The sequence below is a fragment of the Scleropages formosus genome, chromosome 7, assembly GCF_900964775.1.
Source record: "Scleropages formosus chromosome 7, fSclFor1.1, whole genome shotgun sequence".
Taxonomy (NCBI): domain Eukaryota; kingdom Metazoa; phylum Chordata; class Actinopteri; order Osteoglossiformes; family Osteoglossidae; genus Scleropages; species Scleropages formosus.
In genome coordinates, this window is record NC_041812.1 from 24,873,353 (window position 1) to 24,892,556 (window position 19,204).

General features: G+C 45.0%; 1 protein-coding gene across 2 annotated transcripts; it reads right to left on the bottom strand.

Moving 5' to 3' along the window:
• Positions 1 to 291: 291 nt before the first annotated feature.
• LOC108926194 (sodium-dependent noradrenaline transporter-like) lies at positions 292 to 16,626 on the bottom strand. Of its 2 annotated transcripts, XM_029253665.1 has the most exons (14): positions 15,955 to 16,626; positions 15,159 to 15,290; positions 14,445 to 14,682; positions 8,985 to 9,123; positions 8,436 to 8,570; positions 7,582 to 7,685; positions 6,663 to 6,787; positions 5,489 to 5,601; positions 5,105 to 5,233; positions 3,759 to 3,858; positions 3,352 to 3,452; positions 1,214 to 1,381; positions 950 to 1,021; positions 292 to 651 (listed from the first exon to the last, which is right to left on the bottom strand). In XM_029253665.1, exons 1-14 carry the CDS (start codon positions 16,229 to 16,231, stop codon positions 628 to 630), a joined length of 1,857 nt encoding a protein of 618 aa, XP_029109498.1. In that variant the 5' UTR covers positions 16,232 to 16,626; the 3' UTR covers positions 292 to 627. The 2 variants fall into 2 exon arrangements, with proteins under 2 accessions (XP_029109498.1, XP_029109497.1); XM_029253664.1 differs by lacking the exon at positions 292 to 651 and having other exon boundaries at positions 827 to 1,021.
• Positions 16,627 to 19,204: the final 2,578 nt, after the last annotated feature.

Genomic DNA, 19,204 nt, shown 5'->3' on the forward strand with positions numbered 1-19,204 from the left:
ACAAGCACAAGATAAATACTGGATAAATCTTTGGAAGAAAAAAAAAAAAATGTTATTTTACAACAAGGCAGAACAGTTTGGTAAGACAGAATGAAACTAGACAATGAAATTATACAAACAGTTCAAAACTCCAAACAGCTTCTTTCACAAAACATTGTAATAACTGTCTTTAATAAATGCAATATATGAAGAAAATATGGTGTTCAGTTGTGCCAGTCTTTCAAAAAGCTGTGGAGCTCATGGAGGTCCCAAATACCTTATGATGCATTTGGAAGCGGAGCTACCGATCGATCAACAACAAAACTATTAATGCTCCAAAAAAAGTAAGGTTAACAAACAGCCGTGCAGCTCCTAGCTACACTGGAAAGTTCCCGAAGTGTCTTGAGTAATACAAAATTTGAGAAGCGCCGTCACATTGTGAGAAGCGAAACAGAGAACGTTCCCAAAGAACGCAGCAGAAGTCATACCATTCAATATAAATGGAACAGCGGATATGTAATATCTTTAATAACTCAAAAGCCTTCACCTAGCTGAAGGTCACCTGGATGTAAAACCTTTCTGGGGACCGAGATCTCCCAGCGCTCTGCATCACCACACATTTCAGATGGAAGCAGGAAGATGCTGGAGTCAGATGGCCAACCAGTGCTTTAACTGAAACCAAATCATTATATTTGTTAGTAACATCCTTTTAATTCCTCGCCATCATTTATAACTAATTTGTCCACCACTTTCCTGTGTTTTTTATAAATTCACCTTTTAATTATTTATAAATTTAACTTCCCTTTAATCTCAGTCCCACTGAGATAAAAAATCTCTCCTGCCAGGGTCCCAAAGCACATTGCAACGCAAATATAAAATATAATCACAATTTCAACAGAAAACAGAAGAGACTGCTTTATAAAGTGCTCTAAATAGCTCCGAACAGATATTTGCGGTTGACGATTCTTACCGTGAATCCTCGAACACTACCTTCAGCAACAAGATGATGTTCTTTTTCCGGTGTGATGCAGTAAGCTAACCTCTGAAATGTAAAACATCAAAGTAAAAACACACGTTGGACTGCAAAAATATTCAGTTCATGCCATTGTTTTTAAAATTCTCATTCGCAGATAAAATCCGAAATTTACGGCGGCAAAAGGCAAAATCTCCAAACCGTACTGCGATCACGGACAATTTCAACACGAAGCAAAACGCTTGAGCGTTTTATTCTGACCTCTTTGAAAGTTCCCGGCACTGTGAGAAACTTGTAGATGGCATATCCTGGGACAAAGAGCATTGAGGACATCGCTACCCCCCAGCCAACCACGTTGGACCACCCAGGAAAGACATAGTCATCATATCTGAGGCCACCGGATGTCACAATACTGGTGATCACAACAAACTGGAAGCAGAGAGATGGACAAGAAATACTTATTTATAAGACATGTTCTTATTTTGAACAAATGCAGTAGCTTGAAGCGCTACAAGATCACTGCGTTACGATCAGCCATTCAGTTACCGAACACCTTATCGCTGTCATAATGGTGTGATATATGAACATGAATTCATGTACAGCAGGGGAATTTAGACACCATTACATTTTCACAAAGTGCTTTCAAAAAGCAAAATATTCTAGTGCAATGTAGTTTTGTAGCTCAGTGCAGGTGGTCCCTGATTTACGATGGTTCGACTTACGACTTTTTCGACTTTACGATGATGAGCTGGCGATAGACGTTCGGTAGAAACCGTACTTCGAATTTGGAATTTTGATTTGTTTCCCTGCCAAGTGTTATGCGGTGCGATACTCTCTTGCGATGCTGGGCAGCGGCATCGATTCGCATCTCCCAGTCTGTCACGCAGAGCTGTGTATTCAATGCGTTTTCGACTTACGACATTTTCGACTTCCGATGTGTTTCGCGGAACGTAACCCCATCGTAAGTCGGGACCACCCGTATATGTTACATATTAAAGTTTCGCTATGACAAAACAAACAATATCTTCCAAGCGATGGCAGGCTGAACTCAGAAAGAGGAGCTAATAGATTTGTTTCATTTAAACAGAACACAGAAAACATACGTGAACGTGTGTATCCTGCACGTTGCTCTATTGGGATTACGATATTTGTGTGACACCGCAATACACAACTGTGTACTTTTCGCAGGGGTCCACATTGGAGTCTGTCAAAACTCAATTTCGGGAGAGAAGTATTAGACCAAACGCCTGGCCACGCCCAGCTGTCAATCATGCACAACGCATATAAAGCCCACTAAGCTCTGCACCCTGCGCCCACCGTTTTCTACAAAGCGACACGTCCCGTATGGGCTGAGGCTTCCGTTTCCACTTTTGTTCTGCACTTCTTTCTCTGTAGCGGTTTCTTTACCCTTCTTTGTTCCATTGATTCACCTCCTTCTAAATAATACCAACACCACTGTGACCTCCAAACCGTCATTGAGCACCACTAAAGACCTCTACATGGCCCCATGTTGCCATCATGTGCCAGCATCGCCACTTGCTCTACACGCAAACTCCTAACCCTGAGCGAACGAGCAACAAAGCAACCACCACCAATGTTTAGAAATGTCCTTTGAAGTTCAATCCAATTCAATTTATTTTCCTCGAGCCACCAGAGTGACGCTGAGCGCTGAGCAAGGTTACTGTAAATGATGCTAAAGTACAATTTTAACAGACACAACCGATATAGTTAAAATCAGAGTAAGCCAGCTGAGAGGAGAGGAAGGAACTTTGACACCCAGAAGTTATTTTTCTCCCATCATGATTGGGAGCTTCTTGATTCTCTGTCCTCAGTTGCCAACCTTTCCAACTCAGCAATACGTCATCTCTGGTTCTCTAACTGCCCGTTGTTCAGCGCTGTGCATGACTCTGCCAAGAAGAGTGCTCTGTTCAAACACATTCAATTTTGTGCAGTAAAGCAATTTATTTTTTGCATTTCAAAATATGCAATCATATTTTATGCATGTGTTCTCCCTCGATATGATGTTCATGCCTTAACATGCACTAGAGAGTACACTACTCTGTATTTTTAACTACCCTTGCTATTATCTGCTCAGCCTCCTATGAGTCCATGCAAGTCCTAGCCTCTACTATATCTGCATAGTGCTTAACCTCACTTCAATTCCAGCTGCTTAGAGTCCACCAAGTCCGCAACCTTGCTCGATAGCAGGTCCAATCCCTGCGACAGGCTCTAGGTCCGTATGGAAAGTACACCAAGCATTCACTCAAACGCACAACCAGTCTAATACTTCTGACTCCTGAAATTTGAAGCAGCGTTGAATTAACGGCAATGTATCTTATCAGTCATAAGCGATTGATGATTACAAAAGCTCAGAGAACCAACCCTTAAAACAAACGAACCAATAGGAAGGCAGGACTGACAAACTTCCAGCAGAGCCTCCAGTATAGTCCAGGCTTGAAGCCCATCATGCGCTCAATGTCCTCACTGAATCTGTCTACACCTAGATGTTGAGGTGGGAAAAGAGAAATGAAGAATAAGGAAGTTGAGAGTCTGACCCGGTACAGACCACTCATTACAAAGTGATTCATTCAAAATCCAGCAATATGTTTCCTTTACTTTTACTTATGTACTAGGTAGGTACCTTAAATGTATTTTACAGTTTTCTGCAAATAATTTCTGAATATATTGCTAAATGGGTTCTCTCATATGCAGGTAAGAAAGGCTCATAAAATGTAAAAAGGACTTATTCTAAGGTGAATAAAAAACGTTTAGGCTGTGTGCATAGGTGAGGATTGGAGTAACTTACCATAAAACCAGGACACCCCAATGGCCTCAATTAGCACCCCAAAAAGAATAGATGTTCCAGCAGCATAGGTGTCCAGCAGGGTAAGAACATAAATTCCACCCTGAAATTCCAGAATGCACATCATACCACTATGACACCGGAATACCAGAATGCACACTGATTTGTAGGGACCACTGGCAAATGATGAAAATAGAGGCTTCCCTTATACAGCGCAATGATTATTCCTTCTACGAAATTTGAAATTTACGAGCGAATTTAATTTGTAGGTATAAATTCTGACAATGAGCAACTGGTTCACACGGGAAAATTTCCACTCAAAATACAAGCCTTGCTGATGTAGAGTACCTCACAAACAGCCTCTCCGCCATGCAGAGCACGGCTTCTTCCATACATCTCAGGTGGCCTCACGGCCTTGTGCCTGTTCGCACACAACTCGGAAACGTTGCAACTCTTTAGCTTGTACTAATGAGATTGTAATAACGAGTCCTAAGCCACAAACATTTTAAAGAAAGCATTAAAAAATGAAAAGGCAACTAAAAGCCAAAAGGCAATATCTCTAAGTACTTGCAAGTTGAGGACTCAGTATGTTTATTTTCCCCATATAAAATAAAGGGTAATAAAGGCTTTGGTTCGCAAGAATTCAGTTCACAAGCACATCTTCAGGAACCGATTACACGTGTTATGTGCGAGAAGCCTGTGTACATTATTTTAACATCTACTTTGCGTGTGACAACTATATATTTTTTGCCTGCAATAATTTTGAACAACTGACAATCGTGACATTTATATACCTCTATATATGCATTAATTCTACACTGAGCTTCTAAAATTGAGAAAGTAGAAGTTGGCACCATTTCCTGCATATTCTGACTTTCTCATTCAAGAGGATAAAGAGACGTTCTTGTTTCAAACAGCTCTCTTTCTGCCCTAGGTGATAGATTGACAAATCCAGTGATTCCCTGTAGATCTTTTTGCTTCTGTCCCCGTAGGCAGTATTTACTGTAGCTACTACCACAGCCACTATGTACCGTGAAATGTTTCTATTACACATGTACGTGTCAGGTCATATGAGCCGAACCATGAGACTTTCTCCCTATTTCAGTGGCATGCCAGTGTTCCACAAACACGCGTAAAAATAAGGTACTCATTTAATGCGTGAAAAGTAACAGGTGATGGAATCGATCTAAATTTATTACCGTAAGGAGGAGGTTCTCGAACTGCTTCTCTCATTACCCTGCCAAGCGAAGGCATGCATGTCCCTGAGAAGCATTTTTTTAATAATCACAGTGGCAATAATAGGTAAAAAAAATCCCTTTTTCAACAACATGCACCGAGAAACAACCTACATTTGTAACACAAAGCAAAGCCATTAGGAAGGTTCCAAATGCAACCACCGTTGTGAACATCTTCCTATTCCTCTTAAGGACCTTGAAGTCATCTGAAAGGCCCGTGATGACTGCTTCCATACCTCCCATCTTCAAGAGAAAAGAGAAACAGTCGCAGGTCACATATCCGCTGTAACTTGCTGTATCGGCTAATGCTACGTTATCAGTAACTCTTTCCAACTTATTTCTATCCAAGTATTTCTGCTAGAACTGTTTCTATCTGTGTCGTTTCCATTATGAATAATTAGCTAGTCTGCTCCTTTTGGAATGAGCGATGTTACAGTTGAGTGAAAACAAACAGCAATAAATAAATATGGTTGTTAATGTATTGTGCAAGGTTCTCACAGAGCTGTCGATGCCAAGTGTCAAGAGCATTATGAAGAAGATTATGGCCCAAAGGGTTGAGCCTGGAAGGGTGGCGATAGCCTCTGGGTAGATGATAAACACCAGTCCTGGCCCTTCGTTCACCAGAGGACAAAGACACTTTATTACCGTATATGTAAATCACGAGAACTCAACAGAAACATACGGAACTGATAACAGTAAAAATGTCACTGTGTTACGGAGCGACGGAGACAGCCCAGTTCCGCATTTTGCAATACCCCAGATATAAAGCGAAGAAGTCGGAAGATAAGAGAAGGCTATAGCAGGACTGGACAGGAGAGAAAAAAGAAAAGTGAAGGGAGGTTAAACGAAAACATGGTAAAAATAATGAGAATAGATGTACAGAAAGTAGAAGAGGCAGAAGGGGACAAGACAGAATTAGATGCAGGTGCAGAAAAGGAGAGGAAAAACAAGAGCAGGACAACGAGTGAAACAAAAAGACCGAGTTCAGAGTCTAGCGGAGGACCGACGTGTTCTTTACCACAAATGTTGCTCCGCGATACAGACAAGTGATAGGCACTAAAAAGCTATTGTGTGCAAAAACATGGGGGCGATTCTTCAAAATACTCACTTCAATCACCTTTATTCATTCAGCTGACACCTTTCTCCAAAGCAGCTTATGATGTTAAGCTTCTTACAATTATTTACTCATTTATACAGTTGGGTTATTTTTGCTGAAATATTTTTTGGGTCAGTACCCTGCTCGAGGGAACTACAGCAGGAGTCGAGATTCAAACCTACAACCTTTGAACTGACAGGCAGCCACTAACAGTTCAACTAGCACAGAAAATTGTGCAGCATTTTCTCCAGGTTTAATACATCAGAAATGTATAATGTATAATAAATAACTAAACAATATGCCTTGCAAGCAATCTGATATCAAATAAGTCAATATTTTTAATATTAGGCAGGAAAGTACTTGAAGTGACCCTGTATTTTTTTTCTCTGTAAATATACATAGATATTTATTACGGAAACAAAAAGCCATGGAATACGTATCACGGAATATAGCATTTCATGAATATCACAGCACAGAATATCACCAGCAATTTTCCATACCATCATTCCAAGAGCCTACAAAATAGTATAATGCTGCAAAAGAGATATTAAAATAGACCTAATAAGAAATGCACACCTTCAGTGGCCACGTCCTCAATCTTGGCCCCGTGTTTGAAAGCCAGGTAGCCGAGCACAGAGAAGATGGCAAAACCTGAGAAGAAGCTCGTGACACAGTTGACCACACTGGTCAAGAGGGCATCCCTGCAGGATGTACAAGGCCACAGTTAATGCATCATACTGCAACTTTGCCCAATATAACAAAGTATAAATGGTATTATAAAGATCATTTCAGCCACTCATATGCTGAATATTACCAAGAAGATAAAAATGTTTATGAATGCCTCTAGATAGTAATGTCAGTGCTTATGGCTTGTCTTTTGTTTTATTCGTAACCCCGTGAACATCCTCCGAGCCTGCCTTCAGGACAGGGCCGTACATAAGAAGAAATATTGCAGGATTCAAAGTGCCTCCTGTCAATATGCAGACAAATACTTTGCTACTGAAGAACAGGAGACAGACTGTTAGTTTTCGATCCGATGCGCTTGTGCAAACGCAGCAGAGCTGGATTTCTCCCTCTCAGTTCTTCCTGACCAGGGGTGCAGAAACTTAACGAGAAAACAGTTTTCCCTCTTGTCCCATGTGACACTAGCAGGGAAGACTAAGAGATCTCATGAATAATTGCATGTGATGACTCCTGTCCCACAGAAGAAATATAAAACTCAACATTCATCATCTTAACTACCTGCCCCCTCATGGTGAAACACATTTGTCACCCCAGGAATCCGGGCTGGATAGCAAGAGATGTAAATCTTTTCTACAAATTCACGTGAATGAGAACTAAAGGATGTAATTAAACTGCATTAAAGAGTAAAGAAAAATCAAGCAGATTAATATGCCCAAACGCCTTTTCGGTCATTTCGGCCACACCATTAGAAATAATGGCCTCAAAAATTAATTTTCGTTAGTTTAAAATTCGATTTCTGTTTTCACGGTACCTGTAGCAGTTGTTGTCAAATTTATTATAGCTGGCAAACGCAATCAGAACACCAAATCCGGCTCCCAGGGAGTAGAATATCTGAGTTGCTGCATCGATCCAGACCTACGTAACAACAAGCCGTTAGATGTATCACATATACACAACCCACATTACTGTATCTCTGTACCTTAAATACAATTGTGGTTCTGGTTTTCATTGTTACAGTGTCTCCTTTCTATTGGCAAAAAATATTCACTCATTTAGCAGATACTTTTCTCCAAAGCAACTAACAATGTTAAGGTTACAATGATTTACCCATTCAAGCAGCTCAGCAATTTTACTAGAGCAATTTAGAGCAAGTACCTTGCTCAAGGGTATCACAGCCAGAGAAGGGGATTGAACCTGCAACCTTTGGATCCAAAGGCAGTAGCGCTAACCACTACACTACCAGCTGCCCCAGAAACAATAAAAATTCATAGTGAATTTCCAGAAGTACCAAAAGATCAATTCATAAAAACGGGTCAGCATATCAGCTAATTTGCATGTATTCGAGGCTTCAAAACGTATTCAAAACGAGGCTTTGAAATGACACGCACGACAGACGTGTGCGTAACAGTTTAGCGGTCTGAAGCATGAGCAGAAGTTGATGGCTCTTAGTATTCTTGTTCGCAGCAAAGATATAAGAACTTCTAACTAGGTTGCATTGGCAAAAAATACACGTGCAGACATTAATTCAGCTCAAGTCAAGGTATTTTTACAGAGGGCTCTTCTCAAATGATCAAGCGATTACTTCAACACGTACAGACACGCCCTTCTGATGCCAATACGAGAGTGAGCCGTACGCATCGTTGAGGTACTCGAAGGATACCCTACCGTGGGATTTCCGAGCTGCTTGAGGTCAATGTAGAGGTAGGCCCTGATGCCATCCATGGCTCCAGGCAGAGTGACGCCCCGAATGAGGAGCACCAACAGCACCACGTAGGGAAGCGTGGCTGTGATATACACCACCTGCACACAGGTAAACGCAGCATCGCAGTACCTTTCGCTCACAGTCACACCTGAACCCCTACTTAAACCTTCTCTCAATACCGCGCGATGTTTCATCCCTAATGACGGAACGCTCGAAAACGTGCCGACTCCACCTTAAAAGCTGTACGGGTCTCATGGCAACCGCAGGTTATACGGCAGAAAATTTTTAACCGTACGGTGGAGGAGAAACCGTTTCGAAGCTAACAAATACTGCTTTATGTTGCAGATACAGCTTGGAATTCACAAAACTTGACGACGGCTCGGTATTCAGTCCTTAAGTCAAGTGTGTGCATGAACGCATTGTTCGGCATTTACTTGCGTCAAGGCTGTTAGTGGGTTTCAGACAGCAACTGGTACACTGTACGGGTGAAGAGGTTTGACTCGGAGGGGTACCTTGCCCGAAGACTTGACCCCTTTCCACAGGCTGAAGTAGAGGACGAATATGACGAGGGCCAAGCACAGCGTGAGCTGCCAGCGTGGAGGACCCAAGTCTTGGATCCCTTTGCTCTCGTGGAGGTGCAACACTCCGCGCCTGGTGACAGGGGCACATGTGACAGATGACCAGTTGGCATGGAGGACCTCTCACATTTCTCCATCCACAGTGCCATCTGTTGTCTAGACAGCCGCTGAAAAGGGAAGCCAGTGCATTACTGTACCATTCCGTGTGATCAAGAACACTTCATACTTTTGTTGAGTCACTATGAGCAGCTCAGCTTGGTACATTTACACTTTCCAGTTCTTCCCAGATATGAGCAGTCACAGCCCCGTAACCGAGTTAACAGAATGCTCACCGACTCCATTACGAAGAGGCCCTCTCTCAAAGAAACGTATTATAAAGCCTATTTTTGCTGCATGTCAATTACTAAATGAATCTCTTAGTATTTTGCATTTACCTATGTTATTCAGAAGAGAGTTTTGGGAAGGCCAGAGGGCAGCACAGACTTTTTTTTACACACCACTAGTTCTTCCTGGGTTGCAGTAGTGCAGTGGTGCAGTGGGTTTTGCAAGGGCCTCCTTTCCAGTGGGTCTGGGGTTCAAGTCCTGCTTGGGGTGCATTGCAATGGACTGGCATCCTGTCCTGGGTGTGTCCCCTCCCCCTCCAGCCTTGTACCCTGTGTTGCTGGGTTAGGCTCCGGTTCACTGCGACCCCATAGGGGACAAGTGGTTTCAGAGGATGTGTGTGTAATCTCCCTCCCTTATCATTCAGGGCAGGTGATGTGTTTCTTGTAAGATCTTAGGTAATTTAACTTTAAGAAGTTACGCCATAAAAACACGACAGACGGAAGGGAATTTTTTGATAAGTCAAGCTGGTTGTCACTATATCCTCATTTACTTACACATCCATCGGGACACTACGACCGTGTAGCGCCGTTCGGGGGCGGGTTGAGTAAATGTGACATTTGATATTTCCCATAACAAAAAAGGCCCAACGCATCCGAGACTCCACAGGAGCGAAGGAAGCGAACCGCTGAAGACGCAGATCGGCGCGCTGCGCATTAATGCGACCGGACAAGATGGAATATTCAAAACAAAGAGCGGGATCAGTCAGAGGTCGATAGGCTGTAACATCAGCTTGTACCGCTCATGCCAAAAGAAAAACAAAATTTGCTGCGACCGCTGTGGACCTTGTGGCTTTTTTCCCATATTGACAAAAGCCATTGCTTCTTAAACAACCTTCGCAGCCACCGGATTTATGGCGACGTGACTCGCCCCCCAGAGTGCACTGACAGCACGAACTCCAAACTAGGAGATCTGCTGAGAAACGGTTCCTCTGACCCAAACCTTTCACTTCAACACCAGTAAAAACCAGCAAACAAAAAACACACTTTCTTTTTCCATTTCAGCGAAGTTGCCACGGCTGCACTCTTGCACTTTAAACTTTACACGTTTGGTCCAAGGCCAAGAAGCGTCCTGCTGGTTTGGTGACAGAAAGGCAACATGTCAGTTGGCTTTTCATCGCTGTTAAAAACGTATATCAGATCAAGTTGATAATCTTTTTGTATTTAATCAAGACAGAGGGAAAAGTAAATAAACACAGTAGGTCCCGCTGATTATTACTGTTTATAGAGCAAAGCAGCAATTTCACGCATAGGGAATAAGGATCAGAGATGGTGCAGCGACATGTAATTTCAGATGAAACTAAAGCAAACAGCGACGAAAACCCAAGGTCCTGCTGTCTCCCGAGTCAAAGACTGAGCCCCGTCTTGCCACCACAGAGAAATTAAAAGCCTACTAAAAATGTCACTCCAGAATGAGACGTTATTTCAAAGTTGCCTTCATTTCTTAAGTCAATTACGTTGAGCCGGTACTCAGGGCGTGACGTGCCACAAACGTTTTGTGACGACCTTGGAAGACAGTTATGGTTCATTACATTCCGATCTCATACCCACGTTCGACAGACAGACAGCAAAAGTACATTTTAACTTAAATCGCCATGGAATGTGCGAATGCTAAGGCACGCCACGGAATCTCTTACATGCATTTTATCCAGTTGAAGATCATAGAGAATATTGGCGGTCTTCGTAGCTCGGGCTGATGGTTGAGGTGTTGGGCTGTTCGCCGAGCTTGGCATTTAGGTTGCAAACGTTTCATCACCAGTCGAGGTGACGTCAACCCAACCCAACACCTCAGTTTCATCCAGTTCTTAAATCATATCTTTAAATGAATCCAGAGACCTGAGGTTTCAAGGAATGGAGATCGGGATGGTAATGTTACTTAAGATCGGAACAAAGAGATAAACCTGTGTTCTCTACATAAGCAAGTGCCAATGACAGAGCGCCATGCGCTGGAGTCAGTCATGACATCAAAGTTTGTTTATCTCCTGTGTCCCCGGTTACTCCGGACGACCACGTGGAAGAGGGACAGAGGTGTACACTACTGTGAATTCCGCAGTGTTATAGCCTAAGCTGATGGAGGCAAAGGAAAACAATGGTAAACTGGATCAAAGTCTTCAGAGAACTTCATGAACTGGAAAAAAGTAGATTTATTGGCTCATCGGTCTTCTGCTGATAAACTGGAGGTACGGAACTTAGATTTTGAATAATCGGGCATGTGTTTTCATTAAAGACCAAATGACGTTATCTATAGCCTGCCTTCCACATCTTGTCATATTATAGCAAAGAAAGTGGGATATGATCCCAGGTCGGCTGTAGTCCACGTGCTGCCAGGAGGTAATGGTTCTGTGTATCCGATATGACTGGAGTAAAAATGAGTAAGTGATCTTGTCCCTATATACATTTGCTAACATCATCTCATTTGCGTACATTTTATTACGCACAATGAATGTATTAGGAACTCAATAACCCGCAATGTACAATCAGTTTTTATCCAGAAGAAAGATGAACGCAGTTCTTGACAAAACTGTAACTCCGTTCCTTCGTGTTCCCATACAACGGAAAATCTAAATAATGCAGATCTCATCATCATCAAGGGTGAAGCCCTTCCAAACCGAATACTAAAGAGAGCCAAACATCCGGGAAAATTTCTTGCGCTCGCCCACCCGCTTCCGACCCCTTAGAGGAAGCCGATGACAAGTTTTCCCTCGGATATGACGCTACAGCACACCCCATTGCTAGGATGTCACGTGCCCATGCCCGTCACACTGAGGGGCTTGACCTGATCCTGTTGTGACCCTGTCATGAGCACAGAGTATGGCTACCAGTACAAGACATGAGCATGTTGGGAGACAGGTAACCTCCCGATAAAATCGGACCAGAGACCTCATCCCCAAAGAGATGTTAATGAACAGTGCACAGACAGATGGCTGTTCCCTTGTCCTCCACTCTCTTGCAACAACGCCATTTCCTCCTTTATTTAATTCACTTATTTGTCAACGTAGGCCCGACTGAACATGTGCCGGAGGAATCAAGCGCTTCTTCCTGCCCGTCAATTCCGGGTCAATCGCCAAACTGAACGGCAGCTTCAGCTGGTACATACTAGGGGTTAGCATGACCGAGAAAGTGTTTGTTTCACAGAGACACTACCTTATTCCAGGCCTGCATGAATCCTCTCCACGGGAAAGACTATGAAAGTACACAAAAAGGCCAAAAAACATAAGCATCCTCTGGCTGTTGGTCCCACTTGATTTGCACATCAGCTGAATGATACAGCCTCGCATTGTCCTGCTCCATTCACCTCCTCCTTCAACTTCCCCTGGGCCGCAGAACCAATCTACACAGACGCTGCAAAAATTATCTCCCTTTGAAGTACAAACGGATGTTTTCTTGCGGACTTCAAACGCTGCAGCTAAAGCTGTCTTGGAACGGCTGCCCTATGGCCCGCGATTGCGCAACACCTTCCCTAGGACATGAGGACAATGCACAGAAGTTGAACAAAAGTGACCCGGAAGAGGCGGCGTACGAAGCGTGACTTTTGTCTTCTGGGATGAATACCTTAACTCGATGGAAACAAATCATTCATCATCACGATTTTTAATTTGGTAACAGCGGCATCGAGAGCAGCAACACAGAGGAAGATGAGCAAGTACATTTCGGCGACCTTGAGTGTACGTCTTTGTCACATTTAAACGCACAACACCTAAAAACGGCAATCAAAAGTGCCAACGGACGCTTTCTAACCGGGAACGGATTTTGGCGCTTCGTGAAGAACGTCTCTTTTGACAGCGCAGGCGTACAGATGCGATCGCTGTCCGAGTTTTATAGAACGACGCACCGATTTTCTGCACGGCGATCCCTTAGCATCAGGAAAGAACTGCAGCAACAGACTCCGAGAAAGAGCGGTCCGTTCAGAATAGAGCGCTATCTCGCAACACCAAACCATGGGGCGTCACAGCCAGAACAGAGGGCAGACTCTTTACATTCTCCAGTTAAGACCTCAGAAACGTCGCAACGTTTTGGACATAAGCTTGACGTGCTGTAGGAATGTAACGTGCCGTATCGCAACCGATTTCCTGCCAATTGCTGAATTCGGAATTAAATCAGCCGAATGCAAGTTGTAAAAAGCGACCTGTGGATGATCCTACAGTTTCAGATATTGCTGACATGTACTTATATTGTCGTTCGTCTTTAGGAATTAATAAGATATAAACTCTGACCTGGCCCCAGGGAAACTTTCACCGTGGTACCAAAGGACGTCCAGGTAAGCGAGGACAGAGAAAGTGAAGCTGAGCCATTTCGCTCTCCTTTAGTTTTTATTTCTACAGCTGTGGAGTTGACACCAACAGCAGATCGCATACCAGATAAGTAGTGTATGTGGGTCTCCAGAATGCACGCATGCACACCGTGTGTGTGTGTGTTCACAGAGCGGCGGTATGCGCATAGGAAAGAGCACAGCTCGGTCTTGGACTCACGATCTTAGAGCCTTACAGCACTGTATACTGCAGCACGCTCACCTTTAGTCTTCCTCCCTCCCATTCATAAGTTCAAGGTCACCCATAGGTCACGCATTACCGTATTCCAGTACAGGCGGTCCCCGATTTACGATGCTTGAACTTGGGATTTTTTCGACTTTACGATGGCGAGTTGGCGATAGACATTCGGTAGAAACCGTACTTCGAATTTTGAATTTAGATTCTTTTCCCGGGAAAGCGATATGCGGTGCGATACTCTCTCGCGATGCTGTGCAGCGGCAGCGATCTGCATCAGTCTGTCACTCGAGGTGTGTATTAGGTGTATGAAATGCATCTTCGACTCACGATATTTTCGACTTATGATGGGTTTCGCGGAACGTAACACCATCGTAAGTTGGGGACCGCCTGTACTCCAGCGCTTTAATCCTCAGGATTCACCGTGCCTCCGGAGGCAAACTCTCCAGGGTGATGTGCCCTTTCTCGTTCCCCCCACGGCACCCGAGCAGGCCAGGACACAGCGTGTCAGCGGCTCCCAGGGCACTCACTCGTAGAACTCAGCAGCCGGCGTGATCTTGTACTTTGAGTAGAACGTCTCGTTCCCGAGGACGGAGCCGTTCAGGAGCTGGGGGTCAGTGCATCTGGGGCTGTTCCAGCTGTTGCCACATTTGAGCCAGGGCAGCTCGTTTGTGAATGAGGAGAACAGGTAGTAGAGAGCCCAAGCGATGATGACATTGTAGTAGAAGCCTACGTACAGCGCTATAGCGATGACCGTGTAGCCCACACCTTCGAAAAGACGATAAAGACACAATAATGAGAGCTCGCACGGATAGGCGGTCCTCATAAAACGATCAGCAAATGTTCCACACAATGTGAATGCGATCTGTCTAGAATGACTTAATAAGAGCGGCGCCAAACATGCACGCACTACTGTTACTAGCAGTGATTTCGCAAGACTTGTCCCTTCTTATGGCTTTGGCCACAGACTCTAATGGGAGAAAGTATTTACTCGGCACGATGCACGACATCCACCGAAAAGGGCGAGCGAAAGAGAATGAAGCCTTAACGAAAACGTAAACTTAATTCACGTCTACATTATAGAACTTATTCGTAAATAAATGGGCCGGTATTTTCCGAAACCGCTCCAGGACAGACGAGAGGAGCAACGAGACTGAAAACACGGAGAACGGATGGGTTCTGATAAGAACGGTACGAAAAACAAGCAAAAATCATGAGATAAGACGAGAAAAACCATGTTTTACCTTTAAACACAGGACAGATCTTCCAGACAGTGGCAGCCCCCTCTCTGTGGTACTGGCCCACCGCCAGCTCCATGTAGAATAGAGGTATCCCAGCAATGAATAAGAACAGTGTGTAGGGTATTAAGAAGGCACCTGCAATTGATAAAGGGTCGTGGAGTCAAGTGCTGGATGAAAGCTGAAGGTCACCCATAGGTCATACATTACTGTATTCCAGTACAGGTGGTCATACGACTATATTATTATTATTATTATTATTATTATTATTATTATCCATTGTTGGACTTAGCCAATCCAAGGTGTAAGAGATGTATGGTCCATCCTGGGCAGGACGCCAGTCCATCACAGTGCAGCCACTCTCTGTCACACACACACACACGGCAATTTAGAGTGACCAGTCCACCTGAAACACACCTCTGGACTGTGGGAGGAGACCGAAATACACGGACAGAAGGCAGACTCGTCACGGAGCGAGACAGATTAAGGCCAGCAGCTACCCCACGGTATCATCATCATCATCATCATCATTATTATTATTATTATTACTGATTCAGTGTTGCTCAAACTATGCATTGATTGAGCTCAGTCAGTGCATTCATCCGCACTCACTCAGTTCTCCGGTTTCGCCACGAAATGAATCTCTCAGCAGCTTCGCTTCGGACCCGGGACCCGGGACCGTCCCACCCGCGTGCACACCCACCACCCACCGCCGCTCCGCCGAATTCGTCACGCGGCCATTGTTAATTAGCGGCACTCGCTCGGGCCACGCGCGCGCCCCGCTCCGTCCCCACGCCCCCACCTCCTCCGTTTTTGTAGCACAGGTACGGGAACCTCCACACGTTGGCCAGGTCCACGGCGAATCCGACGACGGACAGCAGGAAGTCCATCTTCTTGCTCCACGTCTCCCTCTGCGGCTCCGCCGGCTGCGCGTCCGCCGAGCTCGCGGCGCTGCTGCTGCTGGGGTCCTTCGCGGGCACGAGCTCCACCACGTCCCCGAGCTCCGCGCCGCGCGGGGCCGCCGCGGGGACGGCGGGCGCGAGCTTGTAGTCGGACACCACGTGCAGGCTGAGGTTCATCTCCTCCTTGGGCAGGTGCGCAGAGCCTCGCGACTGGACGGCGAAGTGAAGAAGTTAAGACGGTGATGATGTGTGTGGAGGGGGGAGGCGGGTGGGTGTCGAGGGTGACGCCGCTCGCGGTTCGTGGCCAAGACGGGTATCTTCGCGGCGTGGGGGCGCCTCGTTATTCACCAGCCTCAGGCTGAGACGTGGGATTTGTGGAGATTTGTCAGCGCCGCGGCCATCTGGATACGGTGCTCTCCGTGACGTCCGCACACGACACACACACACAAGCGAAGCGGTTTCCCCGAACACGAGTGAAGTGTTAAAACACACACGCAAACTAAGCCGTAAATGCTGGCGCGCGCACGGCACGTGGCGTGGCCGTGGAAGCGCGTGTGCTTCGCAGAGCTGTCCCTCCCCCCGTAGTGGAAAGTTGAAAAACGACGAGATAGATACTTAGTCTTGGACACTGAATGGAGGCGGAAGAGTTCAAGAGAGAAATGACACTCACTGTCTCTGAAAAAAAGGAAACGAATCAATGGCGGGAGAAGCGCGCTCCCGGCGTTACGGCACTGGATCTTGCGCTTCGGTGCAGCCGAGACACGACACGTGGGGACACGGACGGACTCGAGCTGCATGAAGGACGGGGACACGCTTGTCAAGACGGAGCAACACGGTACAACAGGGGACTAGAGTCGACAGAGCAGCGCGGTAATGATCGAGAGCACTCGGAGCGCAGTAAAAAGCACACTTATACCCCACGCCACGGCACCGTGCCTCCCTCAGCCCGGCACGTGCACTTAGTGGACAAGTCCTTGTCCTCCACAAAATTTAATGCGGGGGAACCGCAACAGGTACAAACATTTAAAGGCACCGCCGGCGCCGCGAGAAACGCGTGAACGCGCATCGCCCCTCTGTCTCTGCACCGCCGTCCTACCTCTGTCCCTGTCCCTGTCCCTCTCCTTCAAGTCACTCTACAGTTTATGAACATGACCACCAGTTATACATTCATGTCTTGCAAAACCAGTGGTTCAATAATTTTAAGAACAAGGGGTATTTTGCGACAATAAACGGGAAAAAAAAGGTAATTGGCGGTTAAACAACTGAAGCCTCAACTTTAACAACATTGTCTGGGTGTATTTGTGTGTGTCTGAGAGAGAGAGAGAGTGTGTGAGTGCAGCCAGTCCTCTTCGCTCATGAAAAGTGTGTAGTTACTCTGCTGCCACTTTCACACAGTGTCTGTTTCCTTCTAATAAGAAAAGTTCCAGGACACTGTCCCTCTCTGGTCCCTCTCTGTCCCCCTCTGTCCCTCTCTGTCCCTCCCTATCATTGTCAACAGGACATTGCTGATGCTGCTCACACTCACCCAGCAAGTATCAACATCATCTGTGTCCTCTATTCCCTTTGTGCACCACTGGATGGACTGTCTCGCTGCCTTATACTCAGGCAATAAGTATCATTCAAGGATTTCTTATAATAAATCTTAATATGCATTCTTTTAATAATCATATTATTATTATTATTATTATTATTTCTTCAGCTATAGCCTTACACCAAGATGTCTGTTCTCGTTATCACTGAGATTTCTTGAAAACTGAAGCAGAATAGGACAGTCCGGAGTCATTCGTTTAAGGAATATTAATGCAGTCATTATTTCCCTTCCTCCAGCTTGAAAGGATGTTTCCTATTTCAGGAATTTATTAGGTCAACACAGCCAGTGACCTCAGGTTAAATTTTAAGACATGCAGACCACTGTACAAATAAACAAGAAAAGGAGCAAATTAATTTCCTGCATCGGTGATCCCTTTTTTCCCGGGGTACGCACAGTGTTTTAACTAATTTGTACAGCTGGGTACTGTATTTTTACTGGATCTATTCACCGTACACACACTGCTCAAAGAGTATTACCACAGACTTGCCACTAGCCACCTTTAGGTTCTCTTTAATTATAAGTACTAATGTTCTAATAATAATAATAAGAAGAAGAAGAATAATGATGATTTATTATTATTAGTCCCATGCAGGCTGTACCTATCTTCAGCCTTGTACCAAGTGATTCCAGGATAGGCTCCAGACCTCTGCAACCCTGATCAGGGCAAGCAGTTAATAACAATGGATAGATGAAGTACACACACACACACACACACACACACATTTTCAGAACCGCTTGTCCCATACGGGGTCACGGGGAACCGGAGCCTACCCAGTAACACAGGGCATAAGGCCGGAAGGGGAGGGGACACACCCAGGACGGGACGCCAGTCCGCCGCAAGGCACCCCAAGCGGGACTCGAACCCCAGACCCACCGGAGAGCAGGACTGTGGTCCAACCCACTGCACCACCGCACCCCCGCTATGGATGAAGTAATAATATTATTATTATTATTACTAAGATCGTTAAGCGATGCCGTTGAGTTCAGCGGTGGAGTTAATTGAATTATTCCCTGTTCTGGGTCAGAATGGACTGGTTGGTAGTAGCACTCTTACTCGTGCTATGACCCATACGTTTAAAACATGAGTAACTGATGCCAGGCTCAGTTGTGGATAAGTAGGGCCACAGACACAGGAGACTTGCCTAAGTAGTGCTGTTATGGACTTGTTTTTTCGGACTTTTCTGGAACACAGGCCTCGAAGACATGGAGAGAAGTCTTTAAAACACACATACTTTGGATGTGAACCGTGTTCGCTGAGGTGGCGCAGATGACCAGTTTACTGGGACACTTACAGTAAAGTCAGAGGAGATTACCGGGGTACTTTTTCGCAGTGACTGCTGCAGTACAGAGTAATACTGTGGTACCCAAACACACCAGCAGCACAGCGAAACTAGGTGAAAACCGACCATCTTCAGGCATTTTGCGTCAACACAATACGACAAAGCGTGCAAATTTATAAGGTTATTCTTGAGGTCAATTGAAGAGTATATTTTTAATTATTTTTTTAAATTCCTTTGAATTTTGATCTAAATTTAATATGGATTAATGGAGTATTAAGT

Excerpts from the sequence above, each read along its gene's own strand:
- LOC108926194 (XM_029253664.1), bottom strand. The coding sequence starts at position 16,231 with ATGAACCTCAGCCTGCACGTGGTGTCCGACTACAAGCTCGCGCCCGCC. Across the intron at positions 15,291-15,954 it reads GTGCTACAAAAACGGAGGAG|GTGCCTTCTTAATACCCTAC; the intron begins GTGGGGGCGTGG and ends TATCAATTGCAG. Across the intron at positions 9,124-14,444 it reads CCGGCTGCTGAGTTCTACGA|GCGCGGAGTGTTGCACCTCC; the intron begins GTGAGTGCCCTG and ends CCCTGTCACCAG.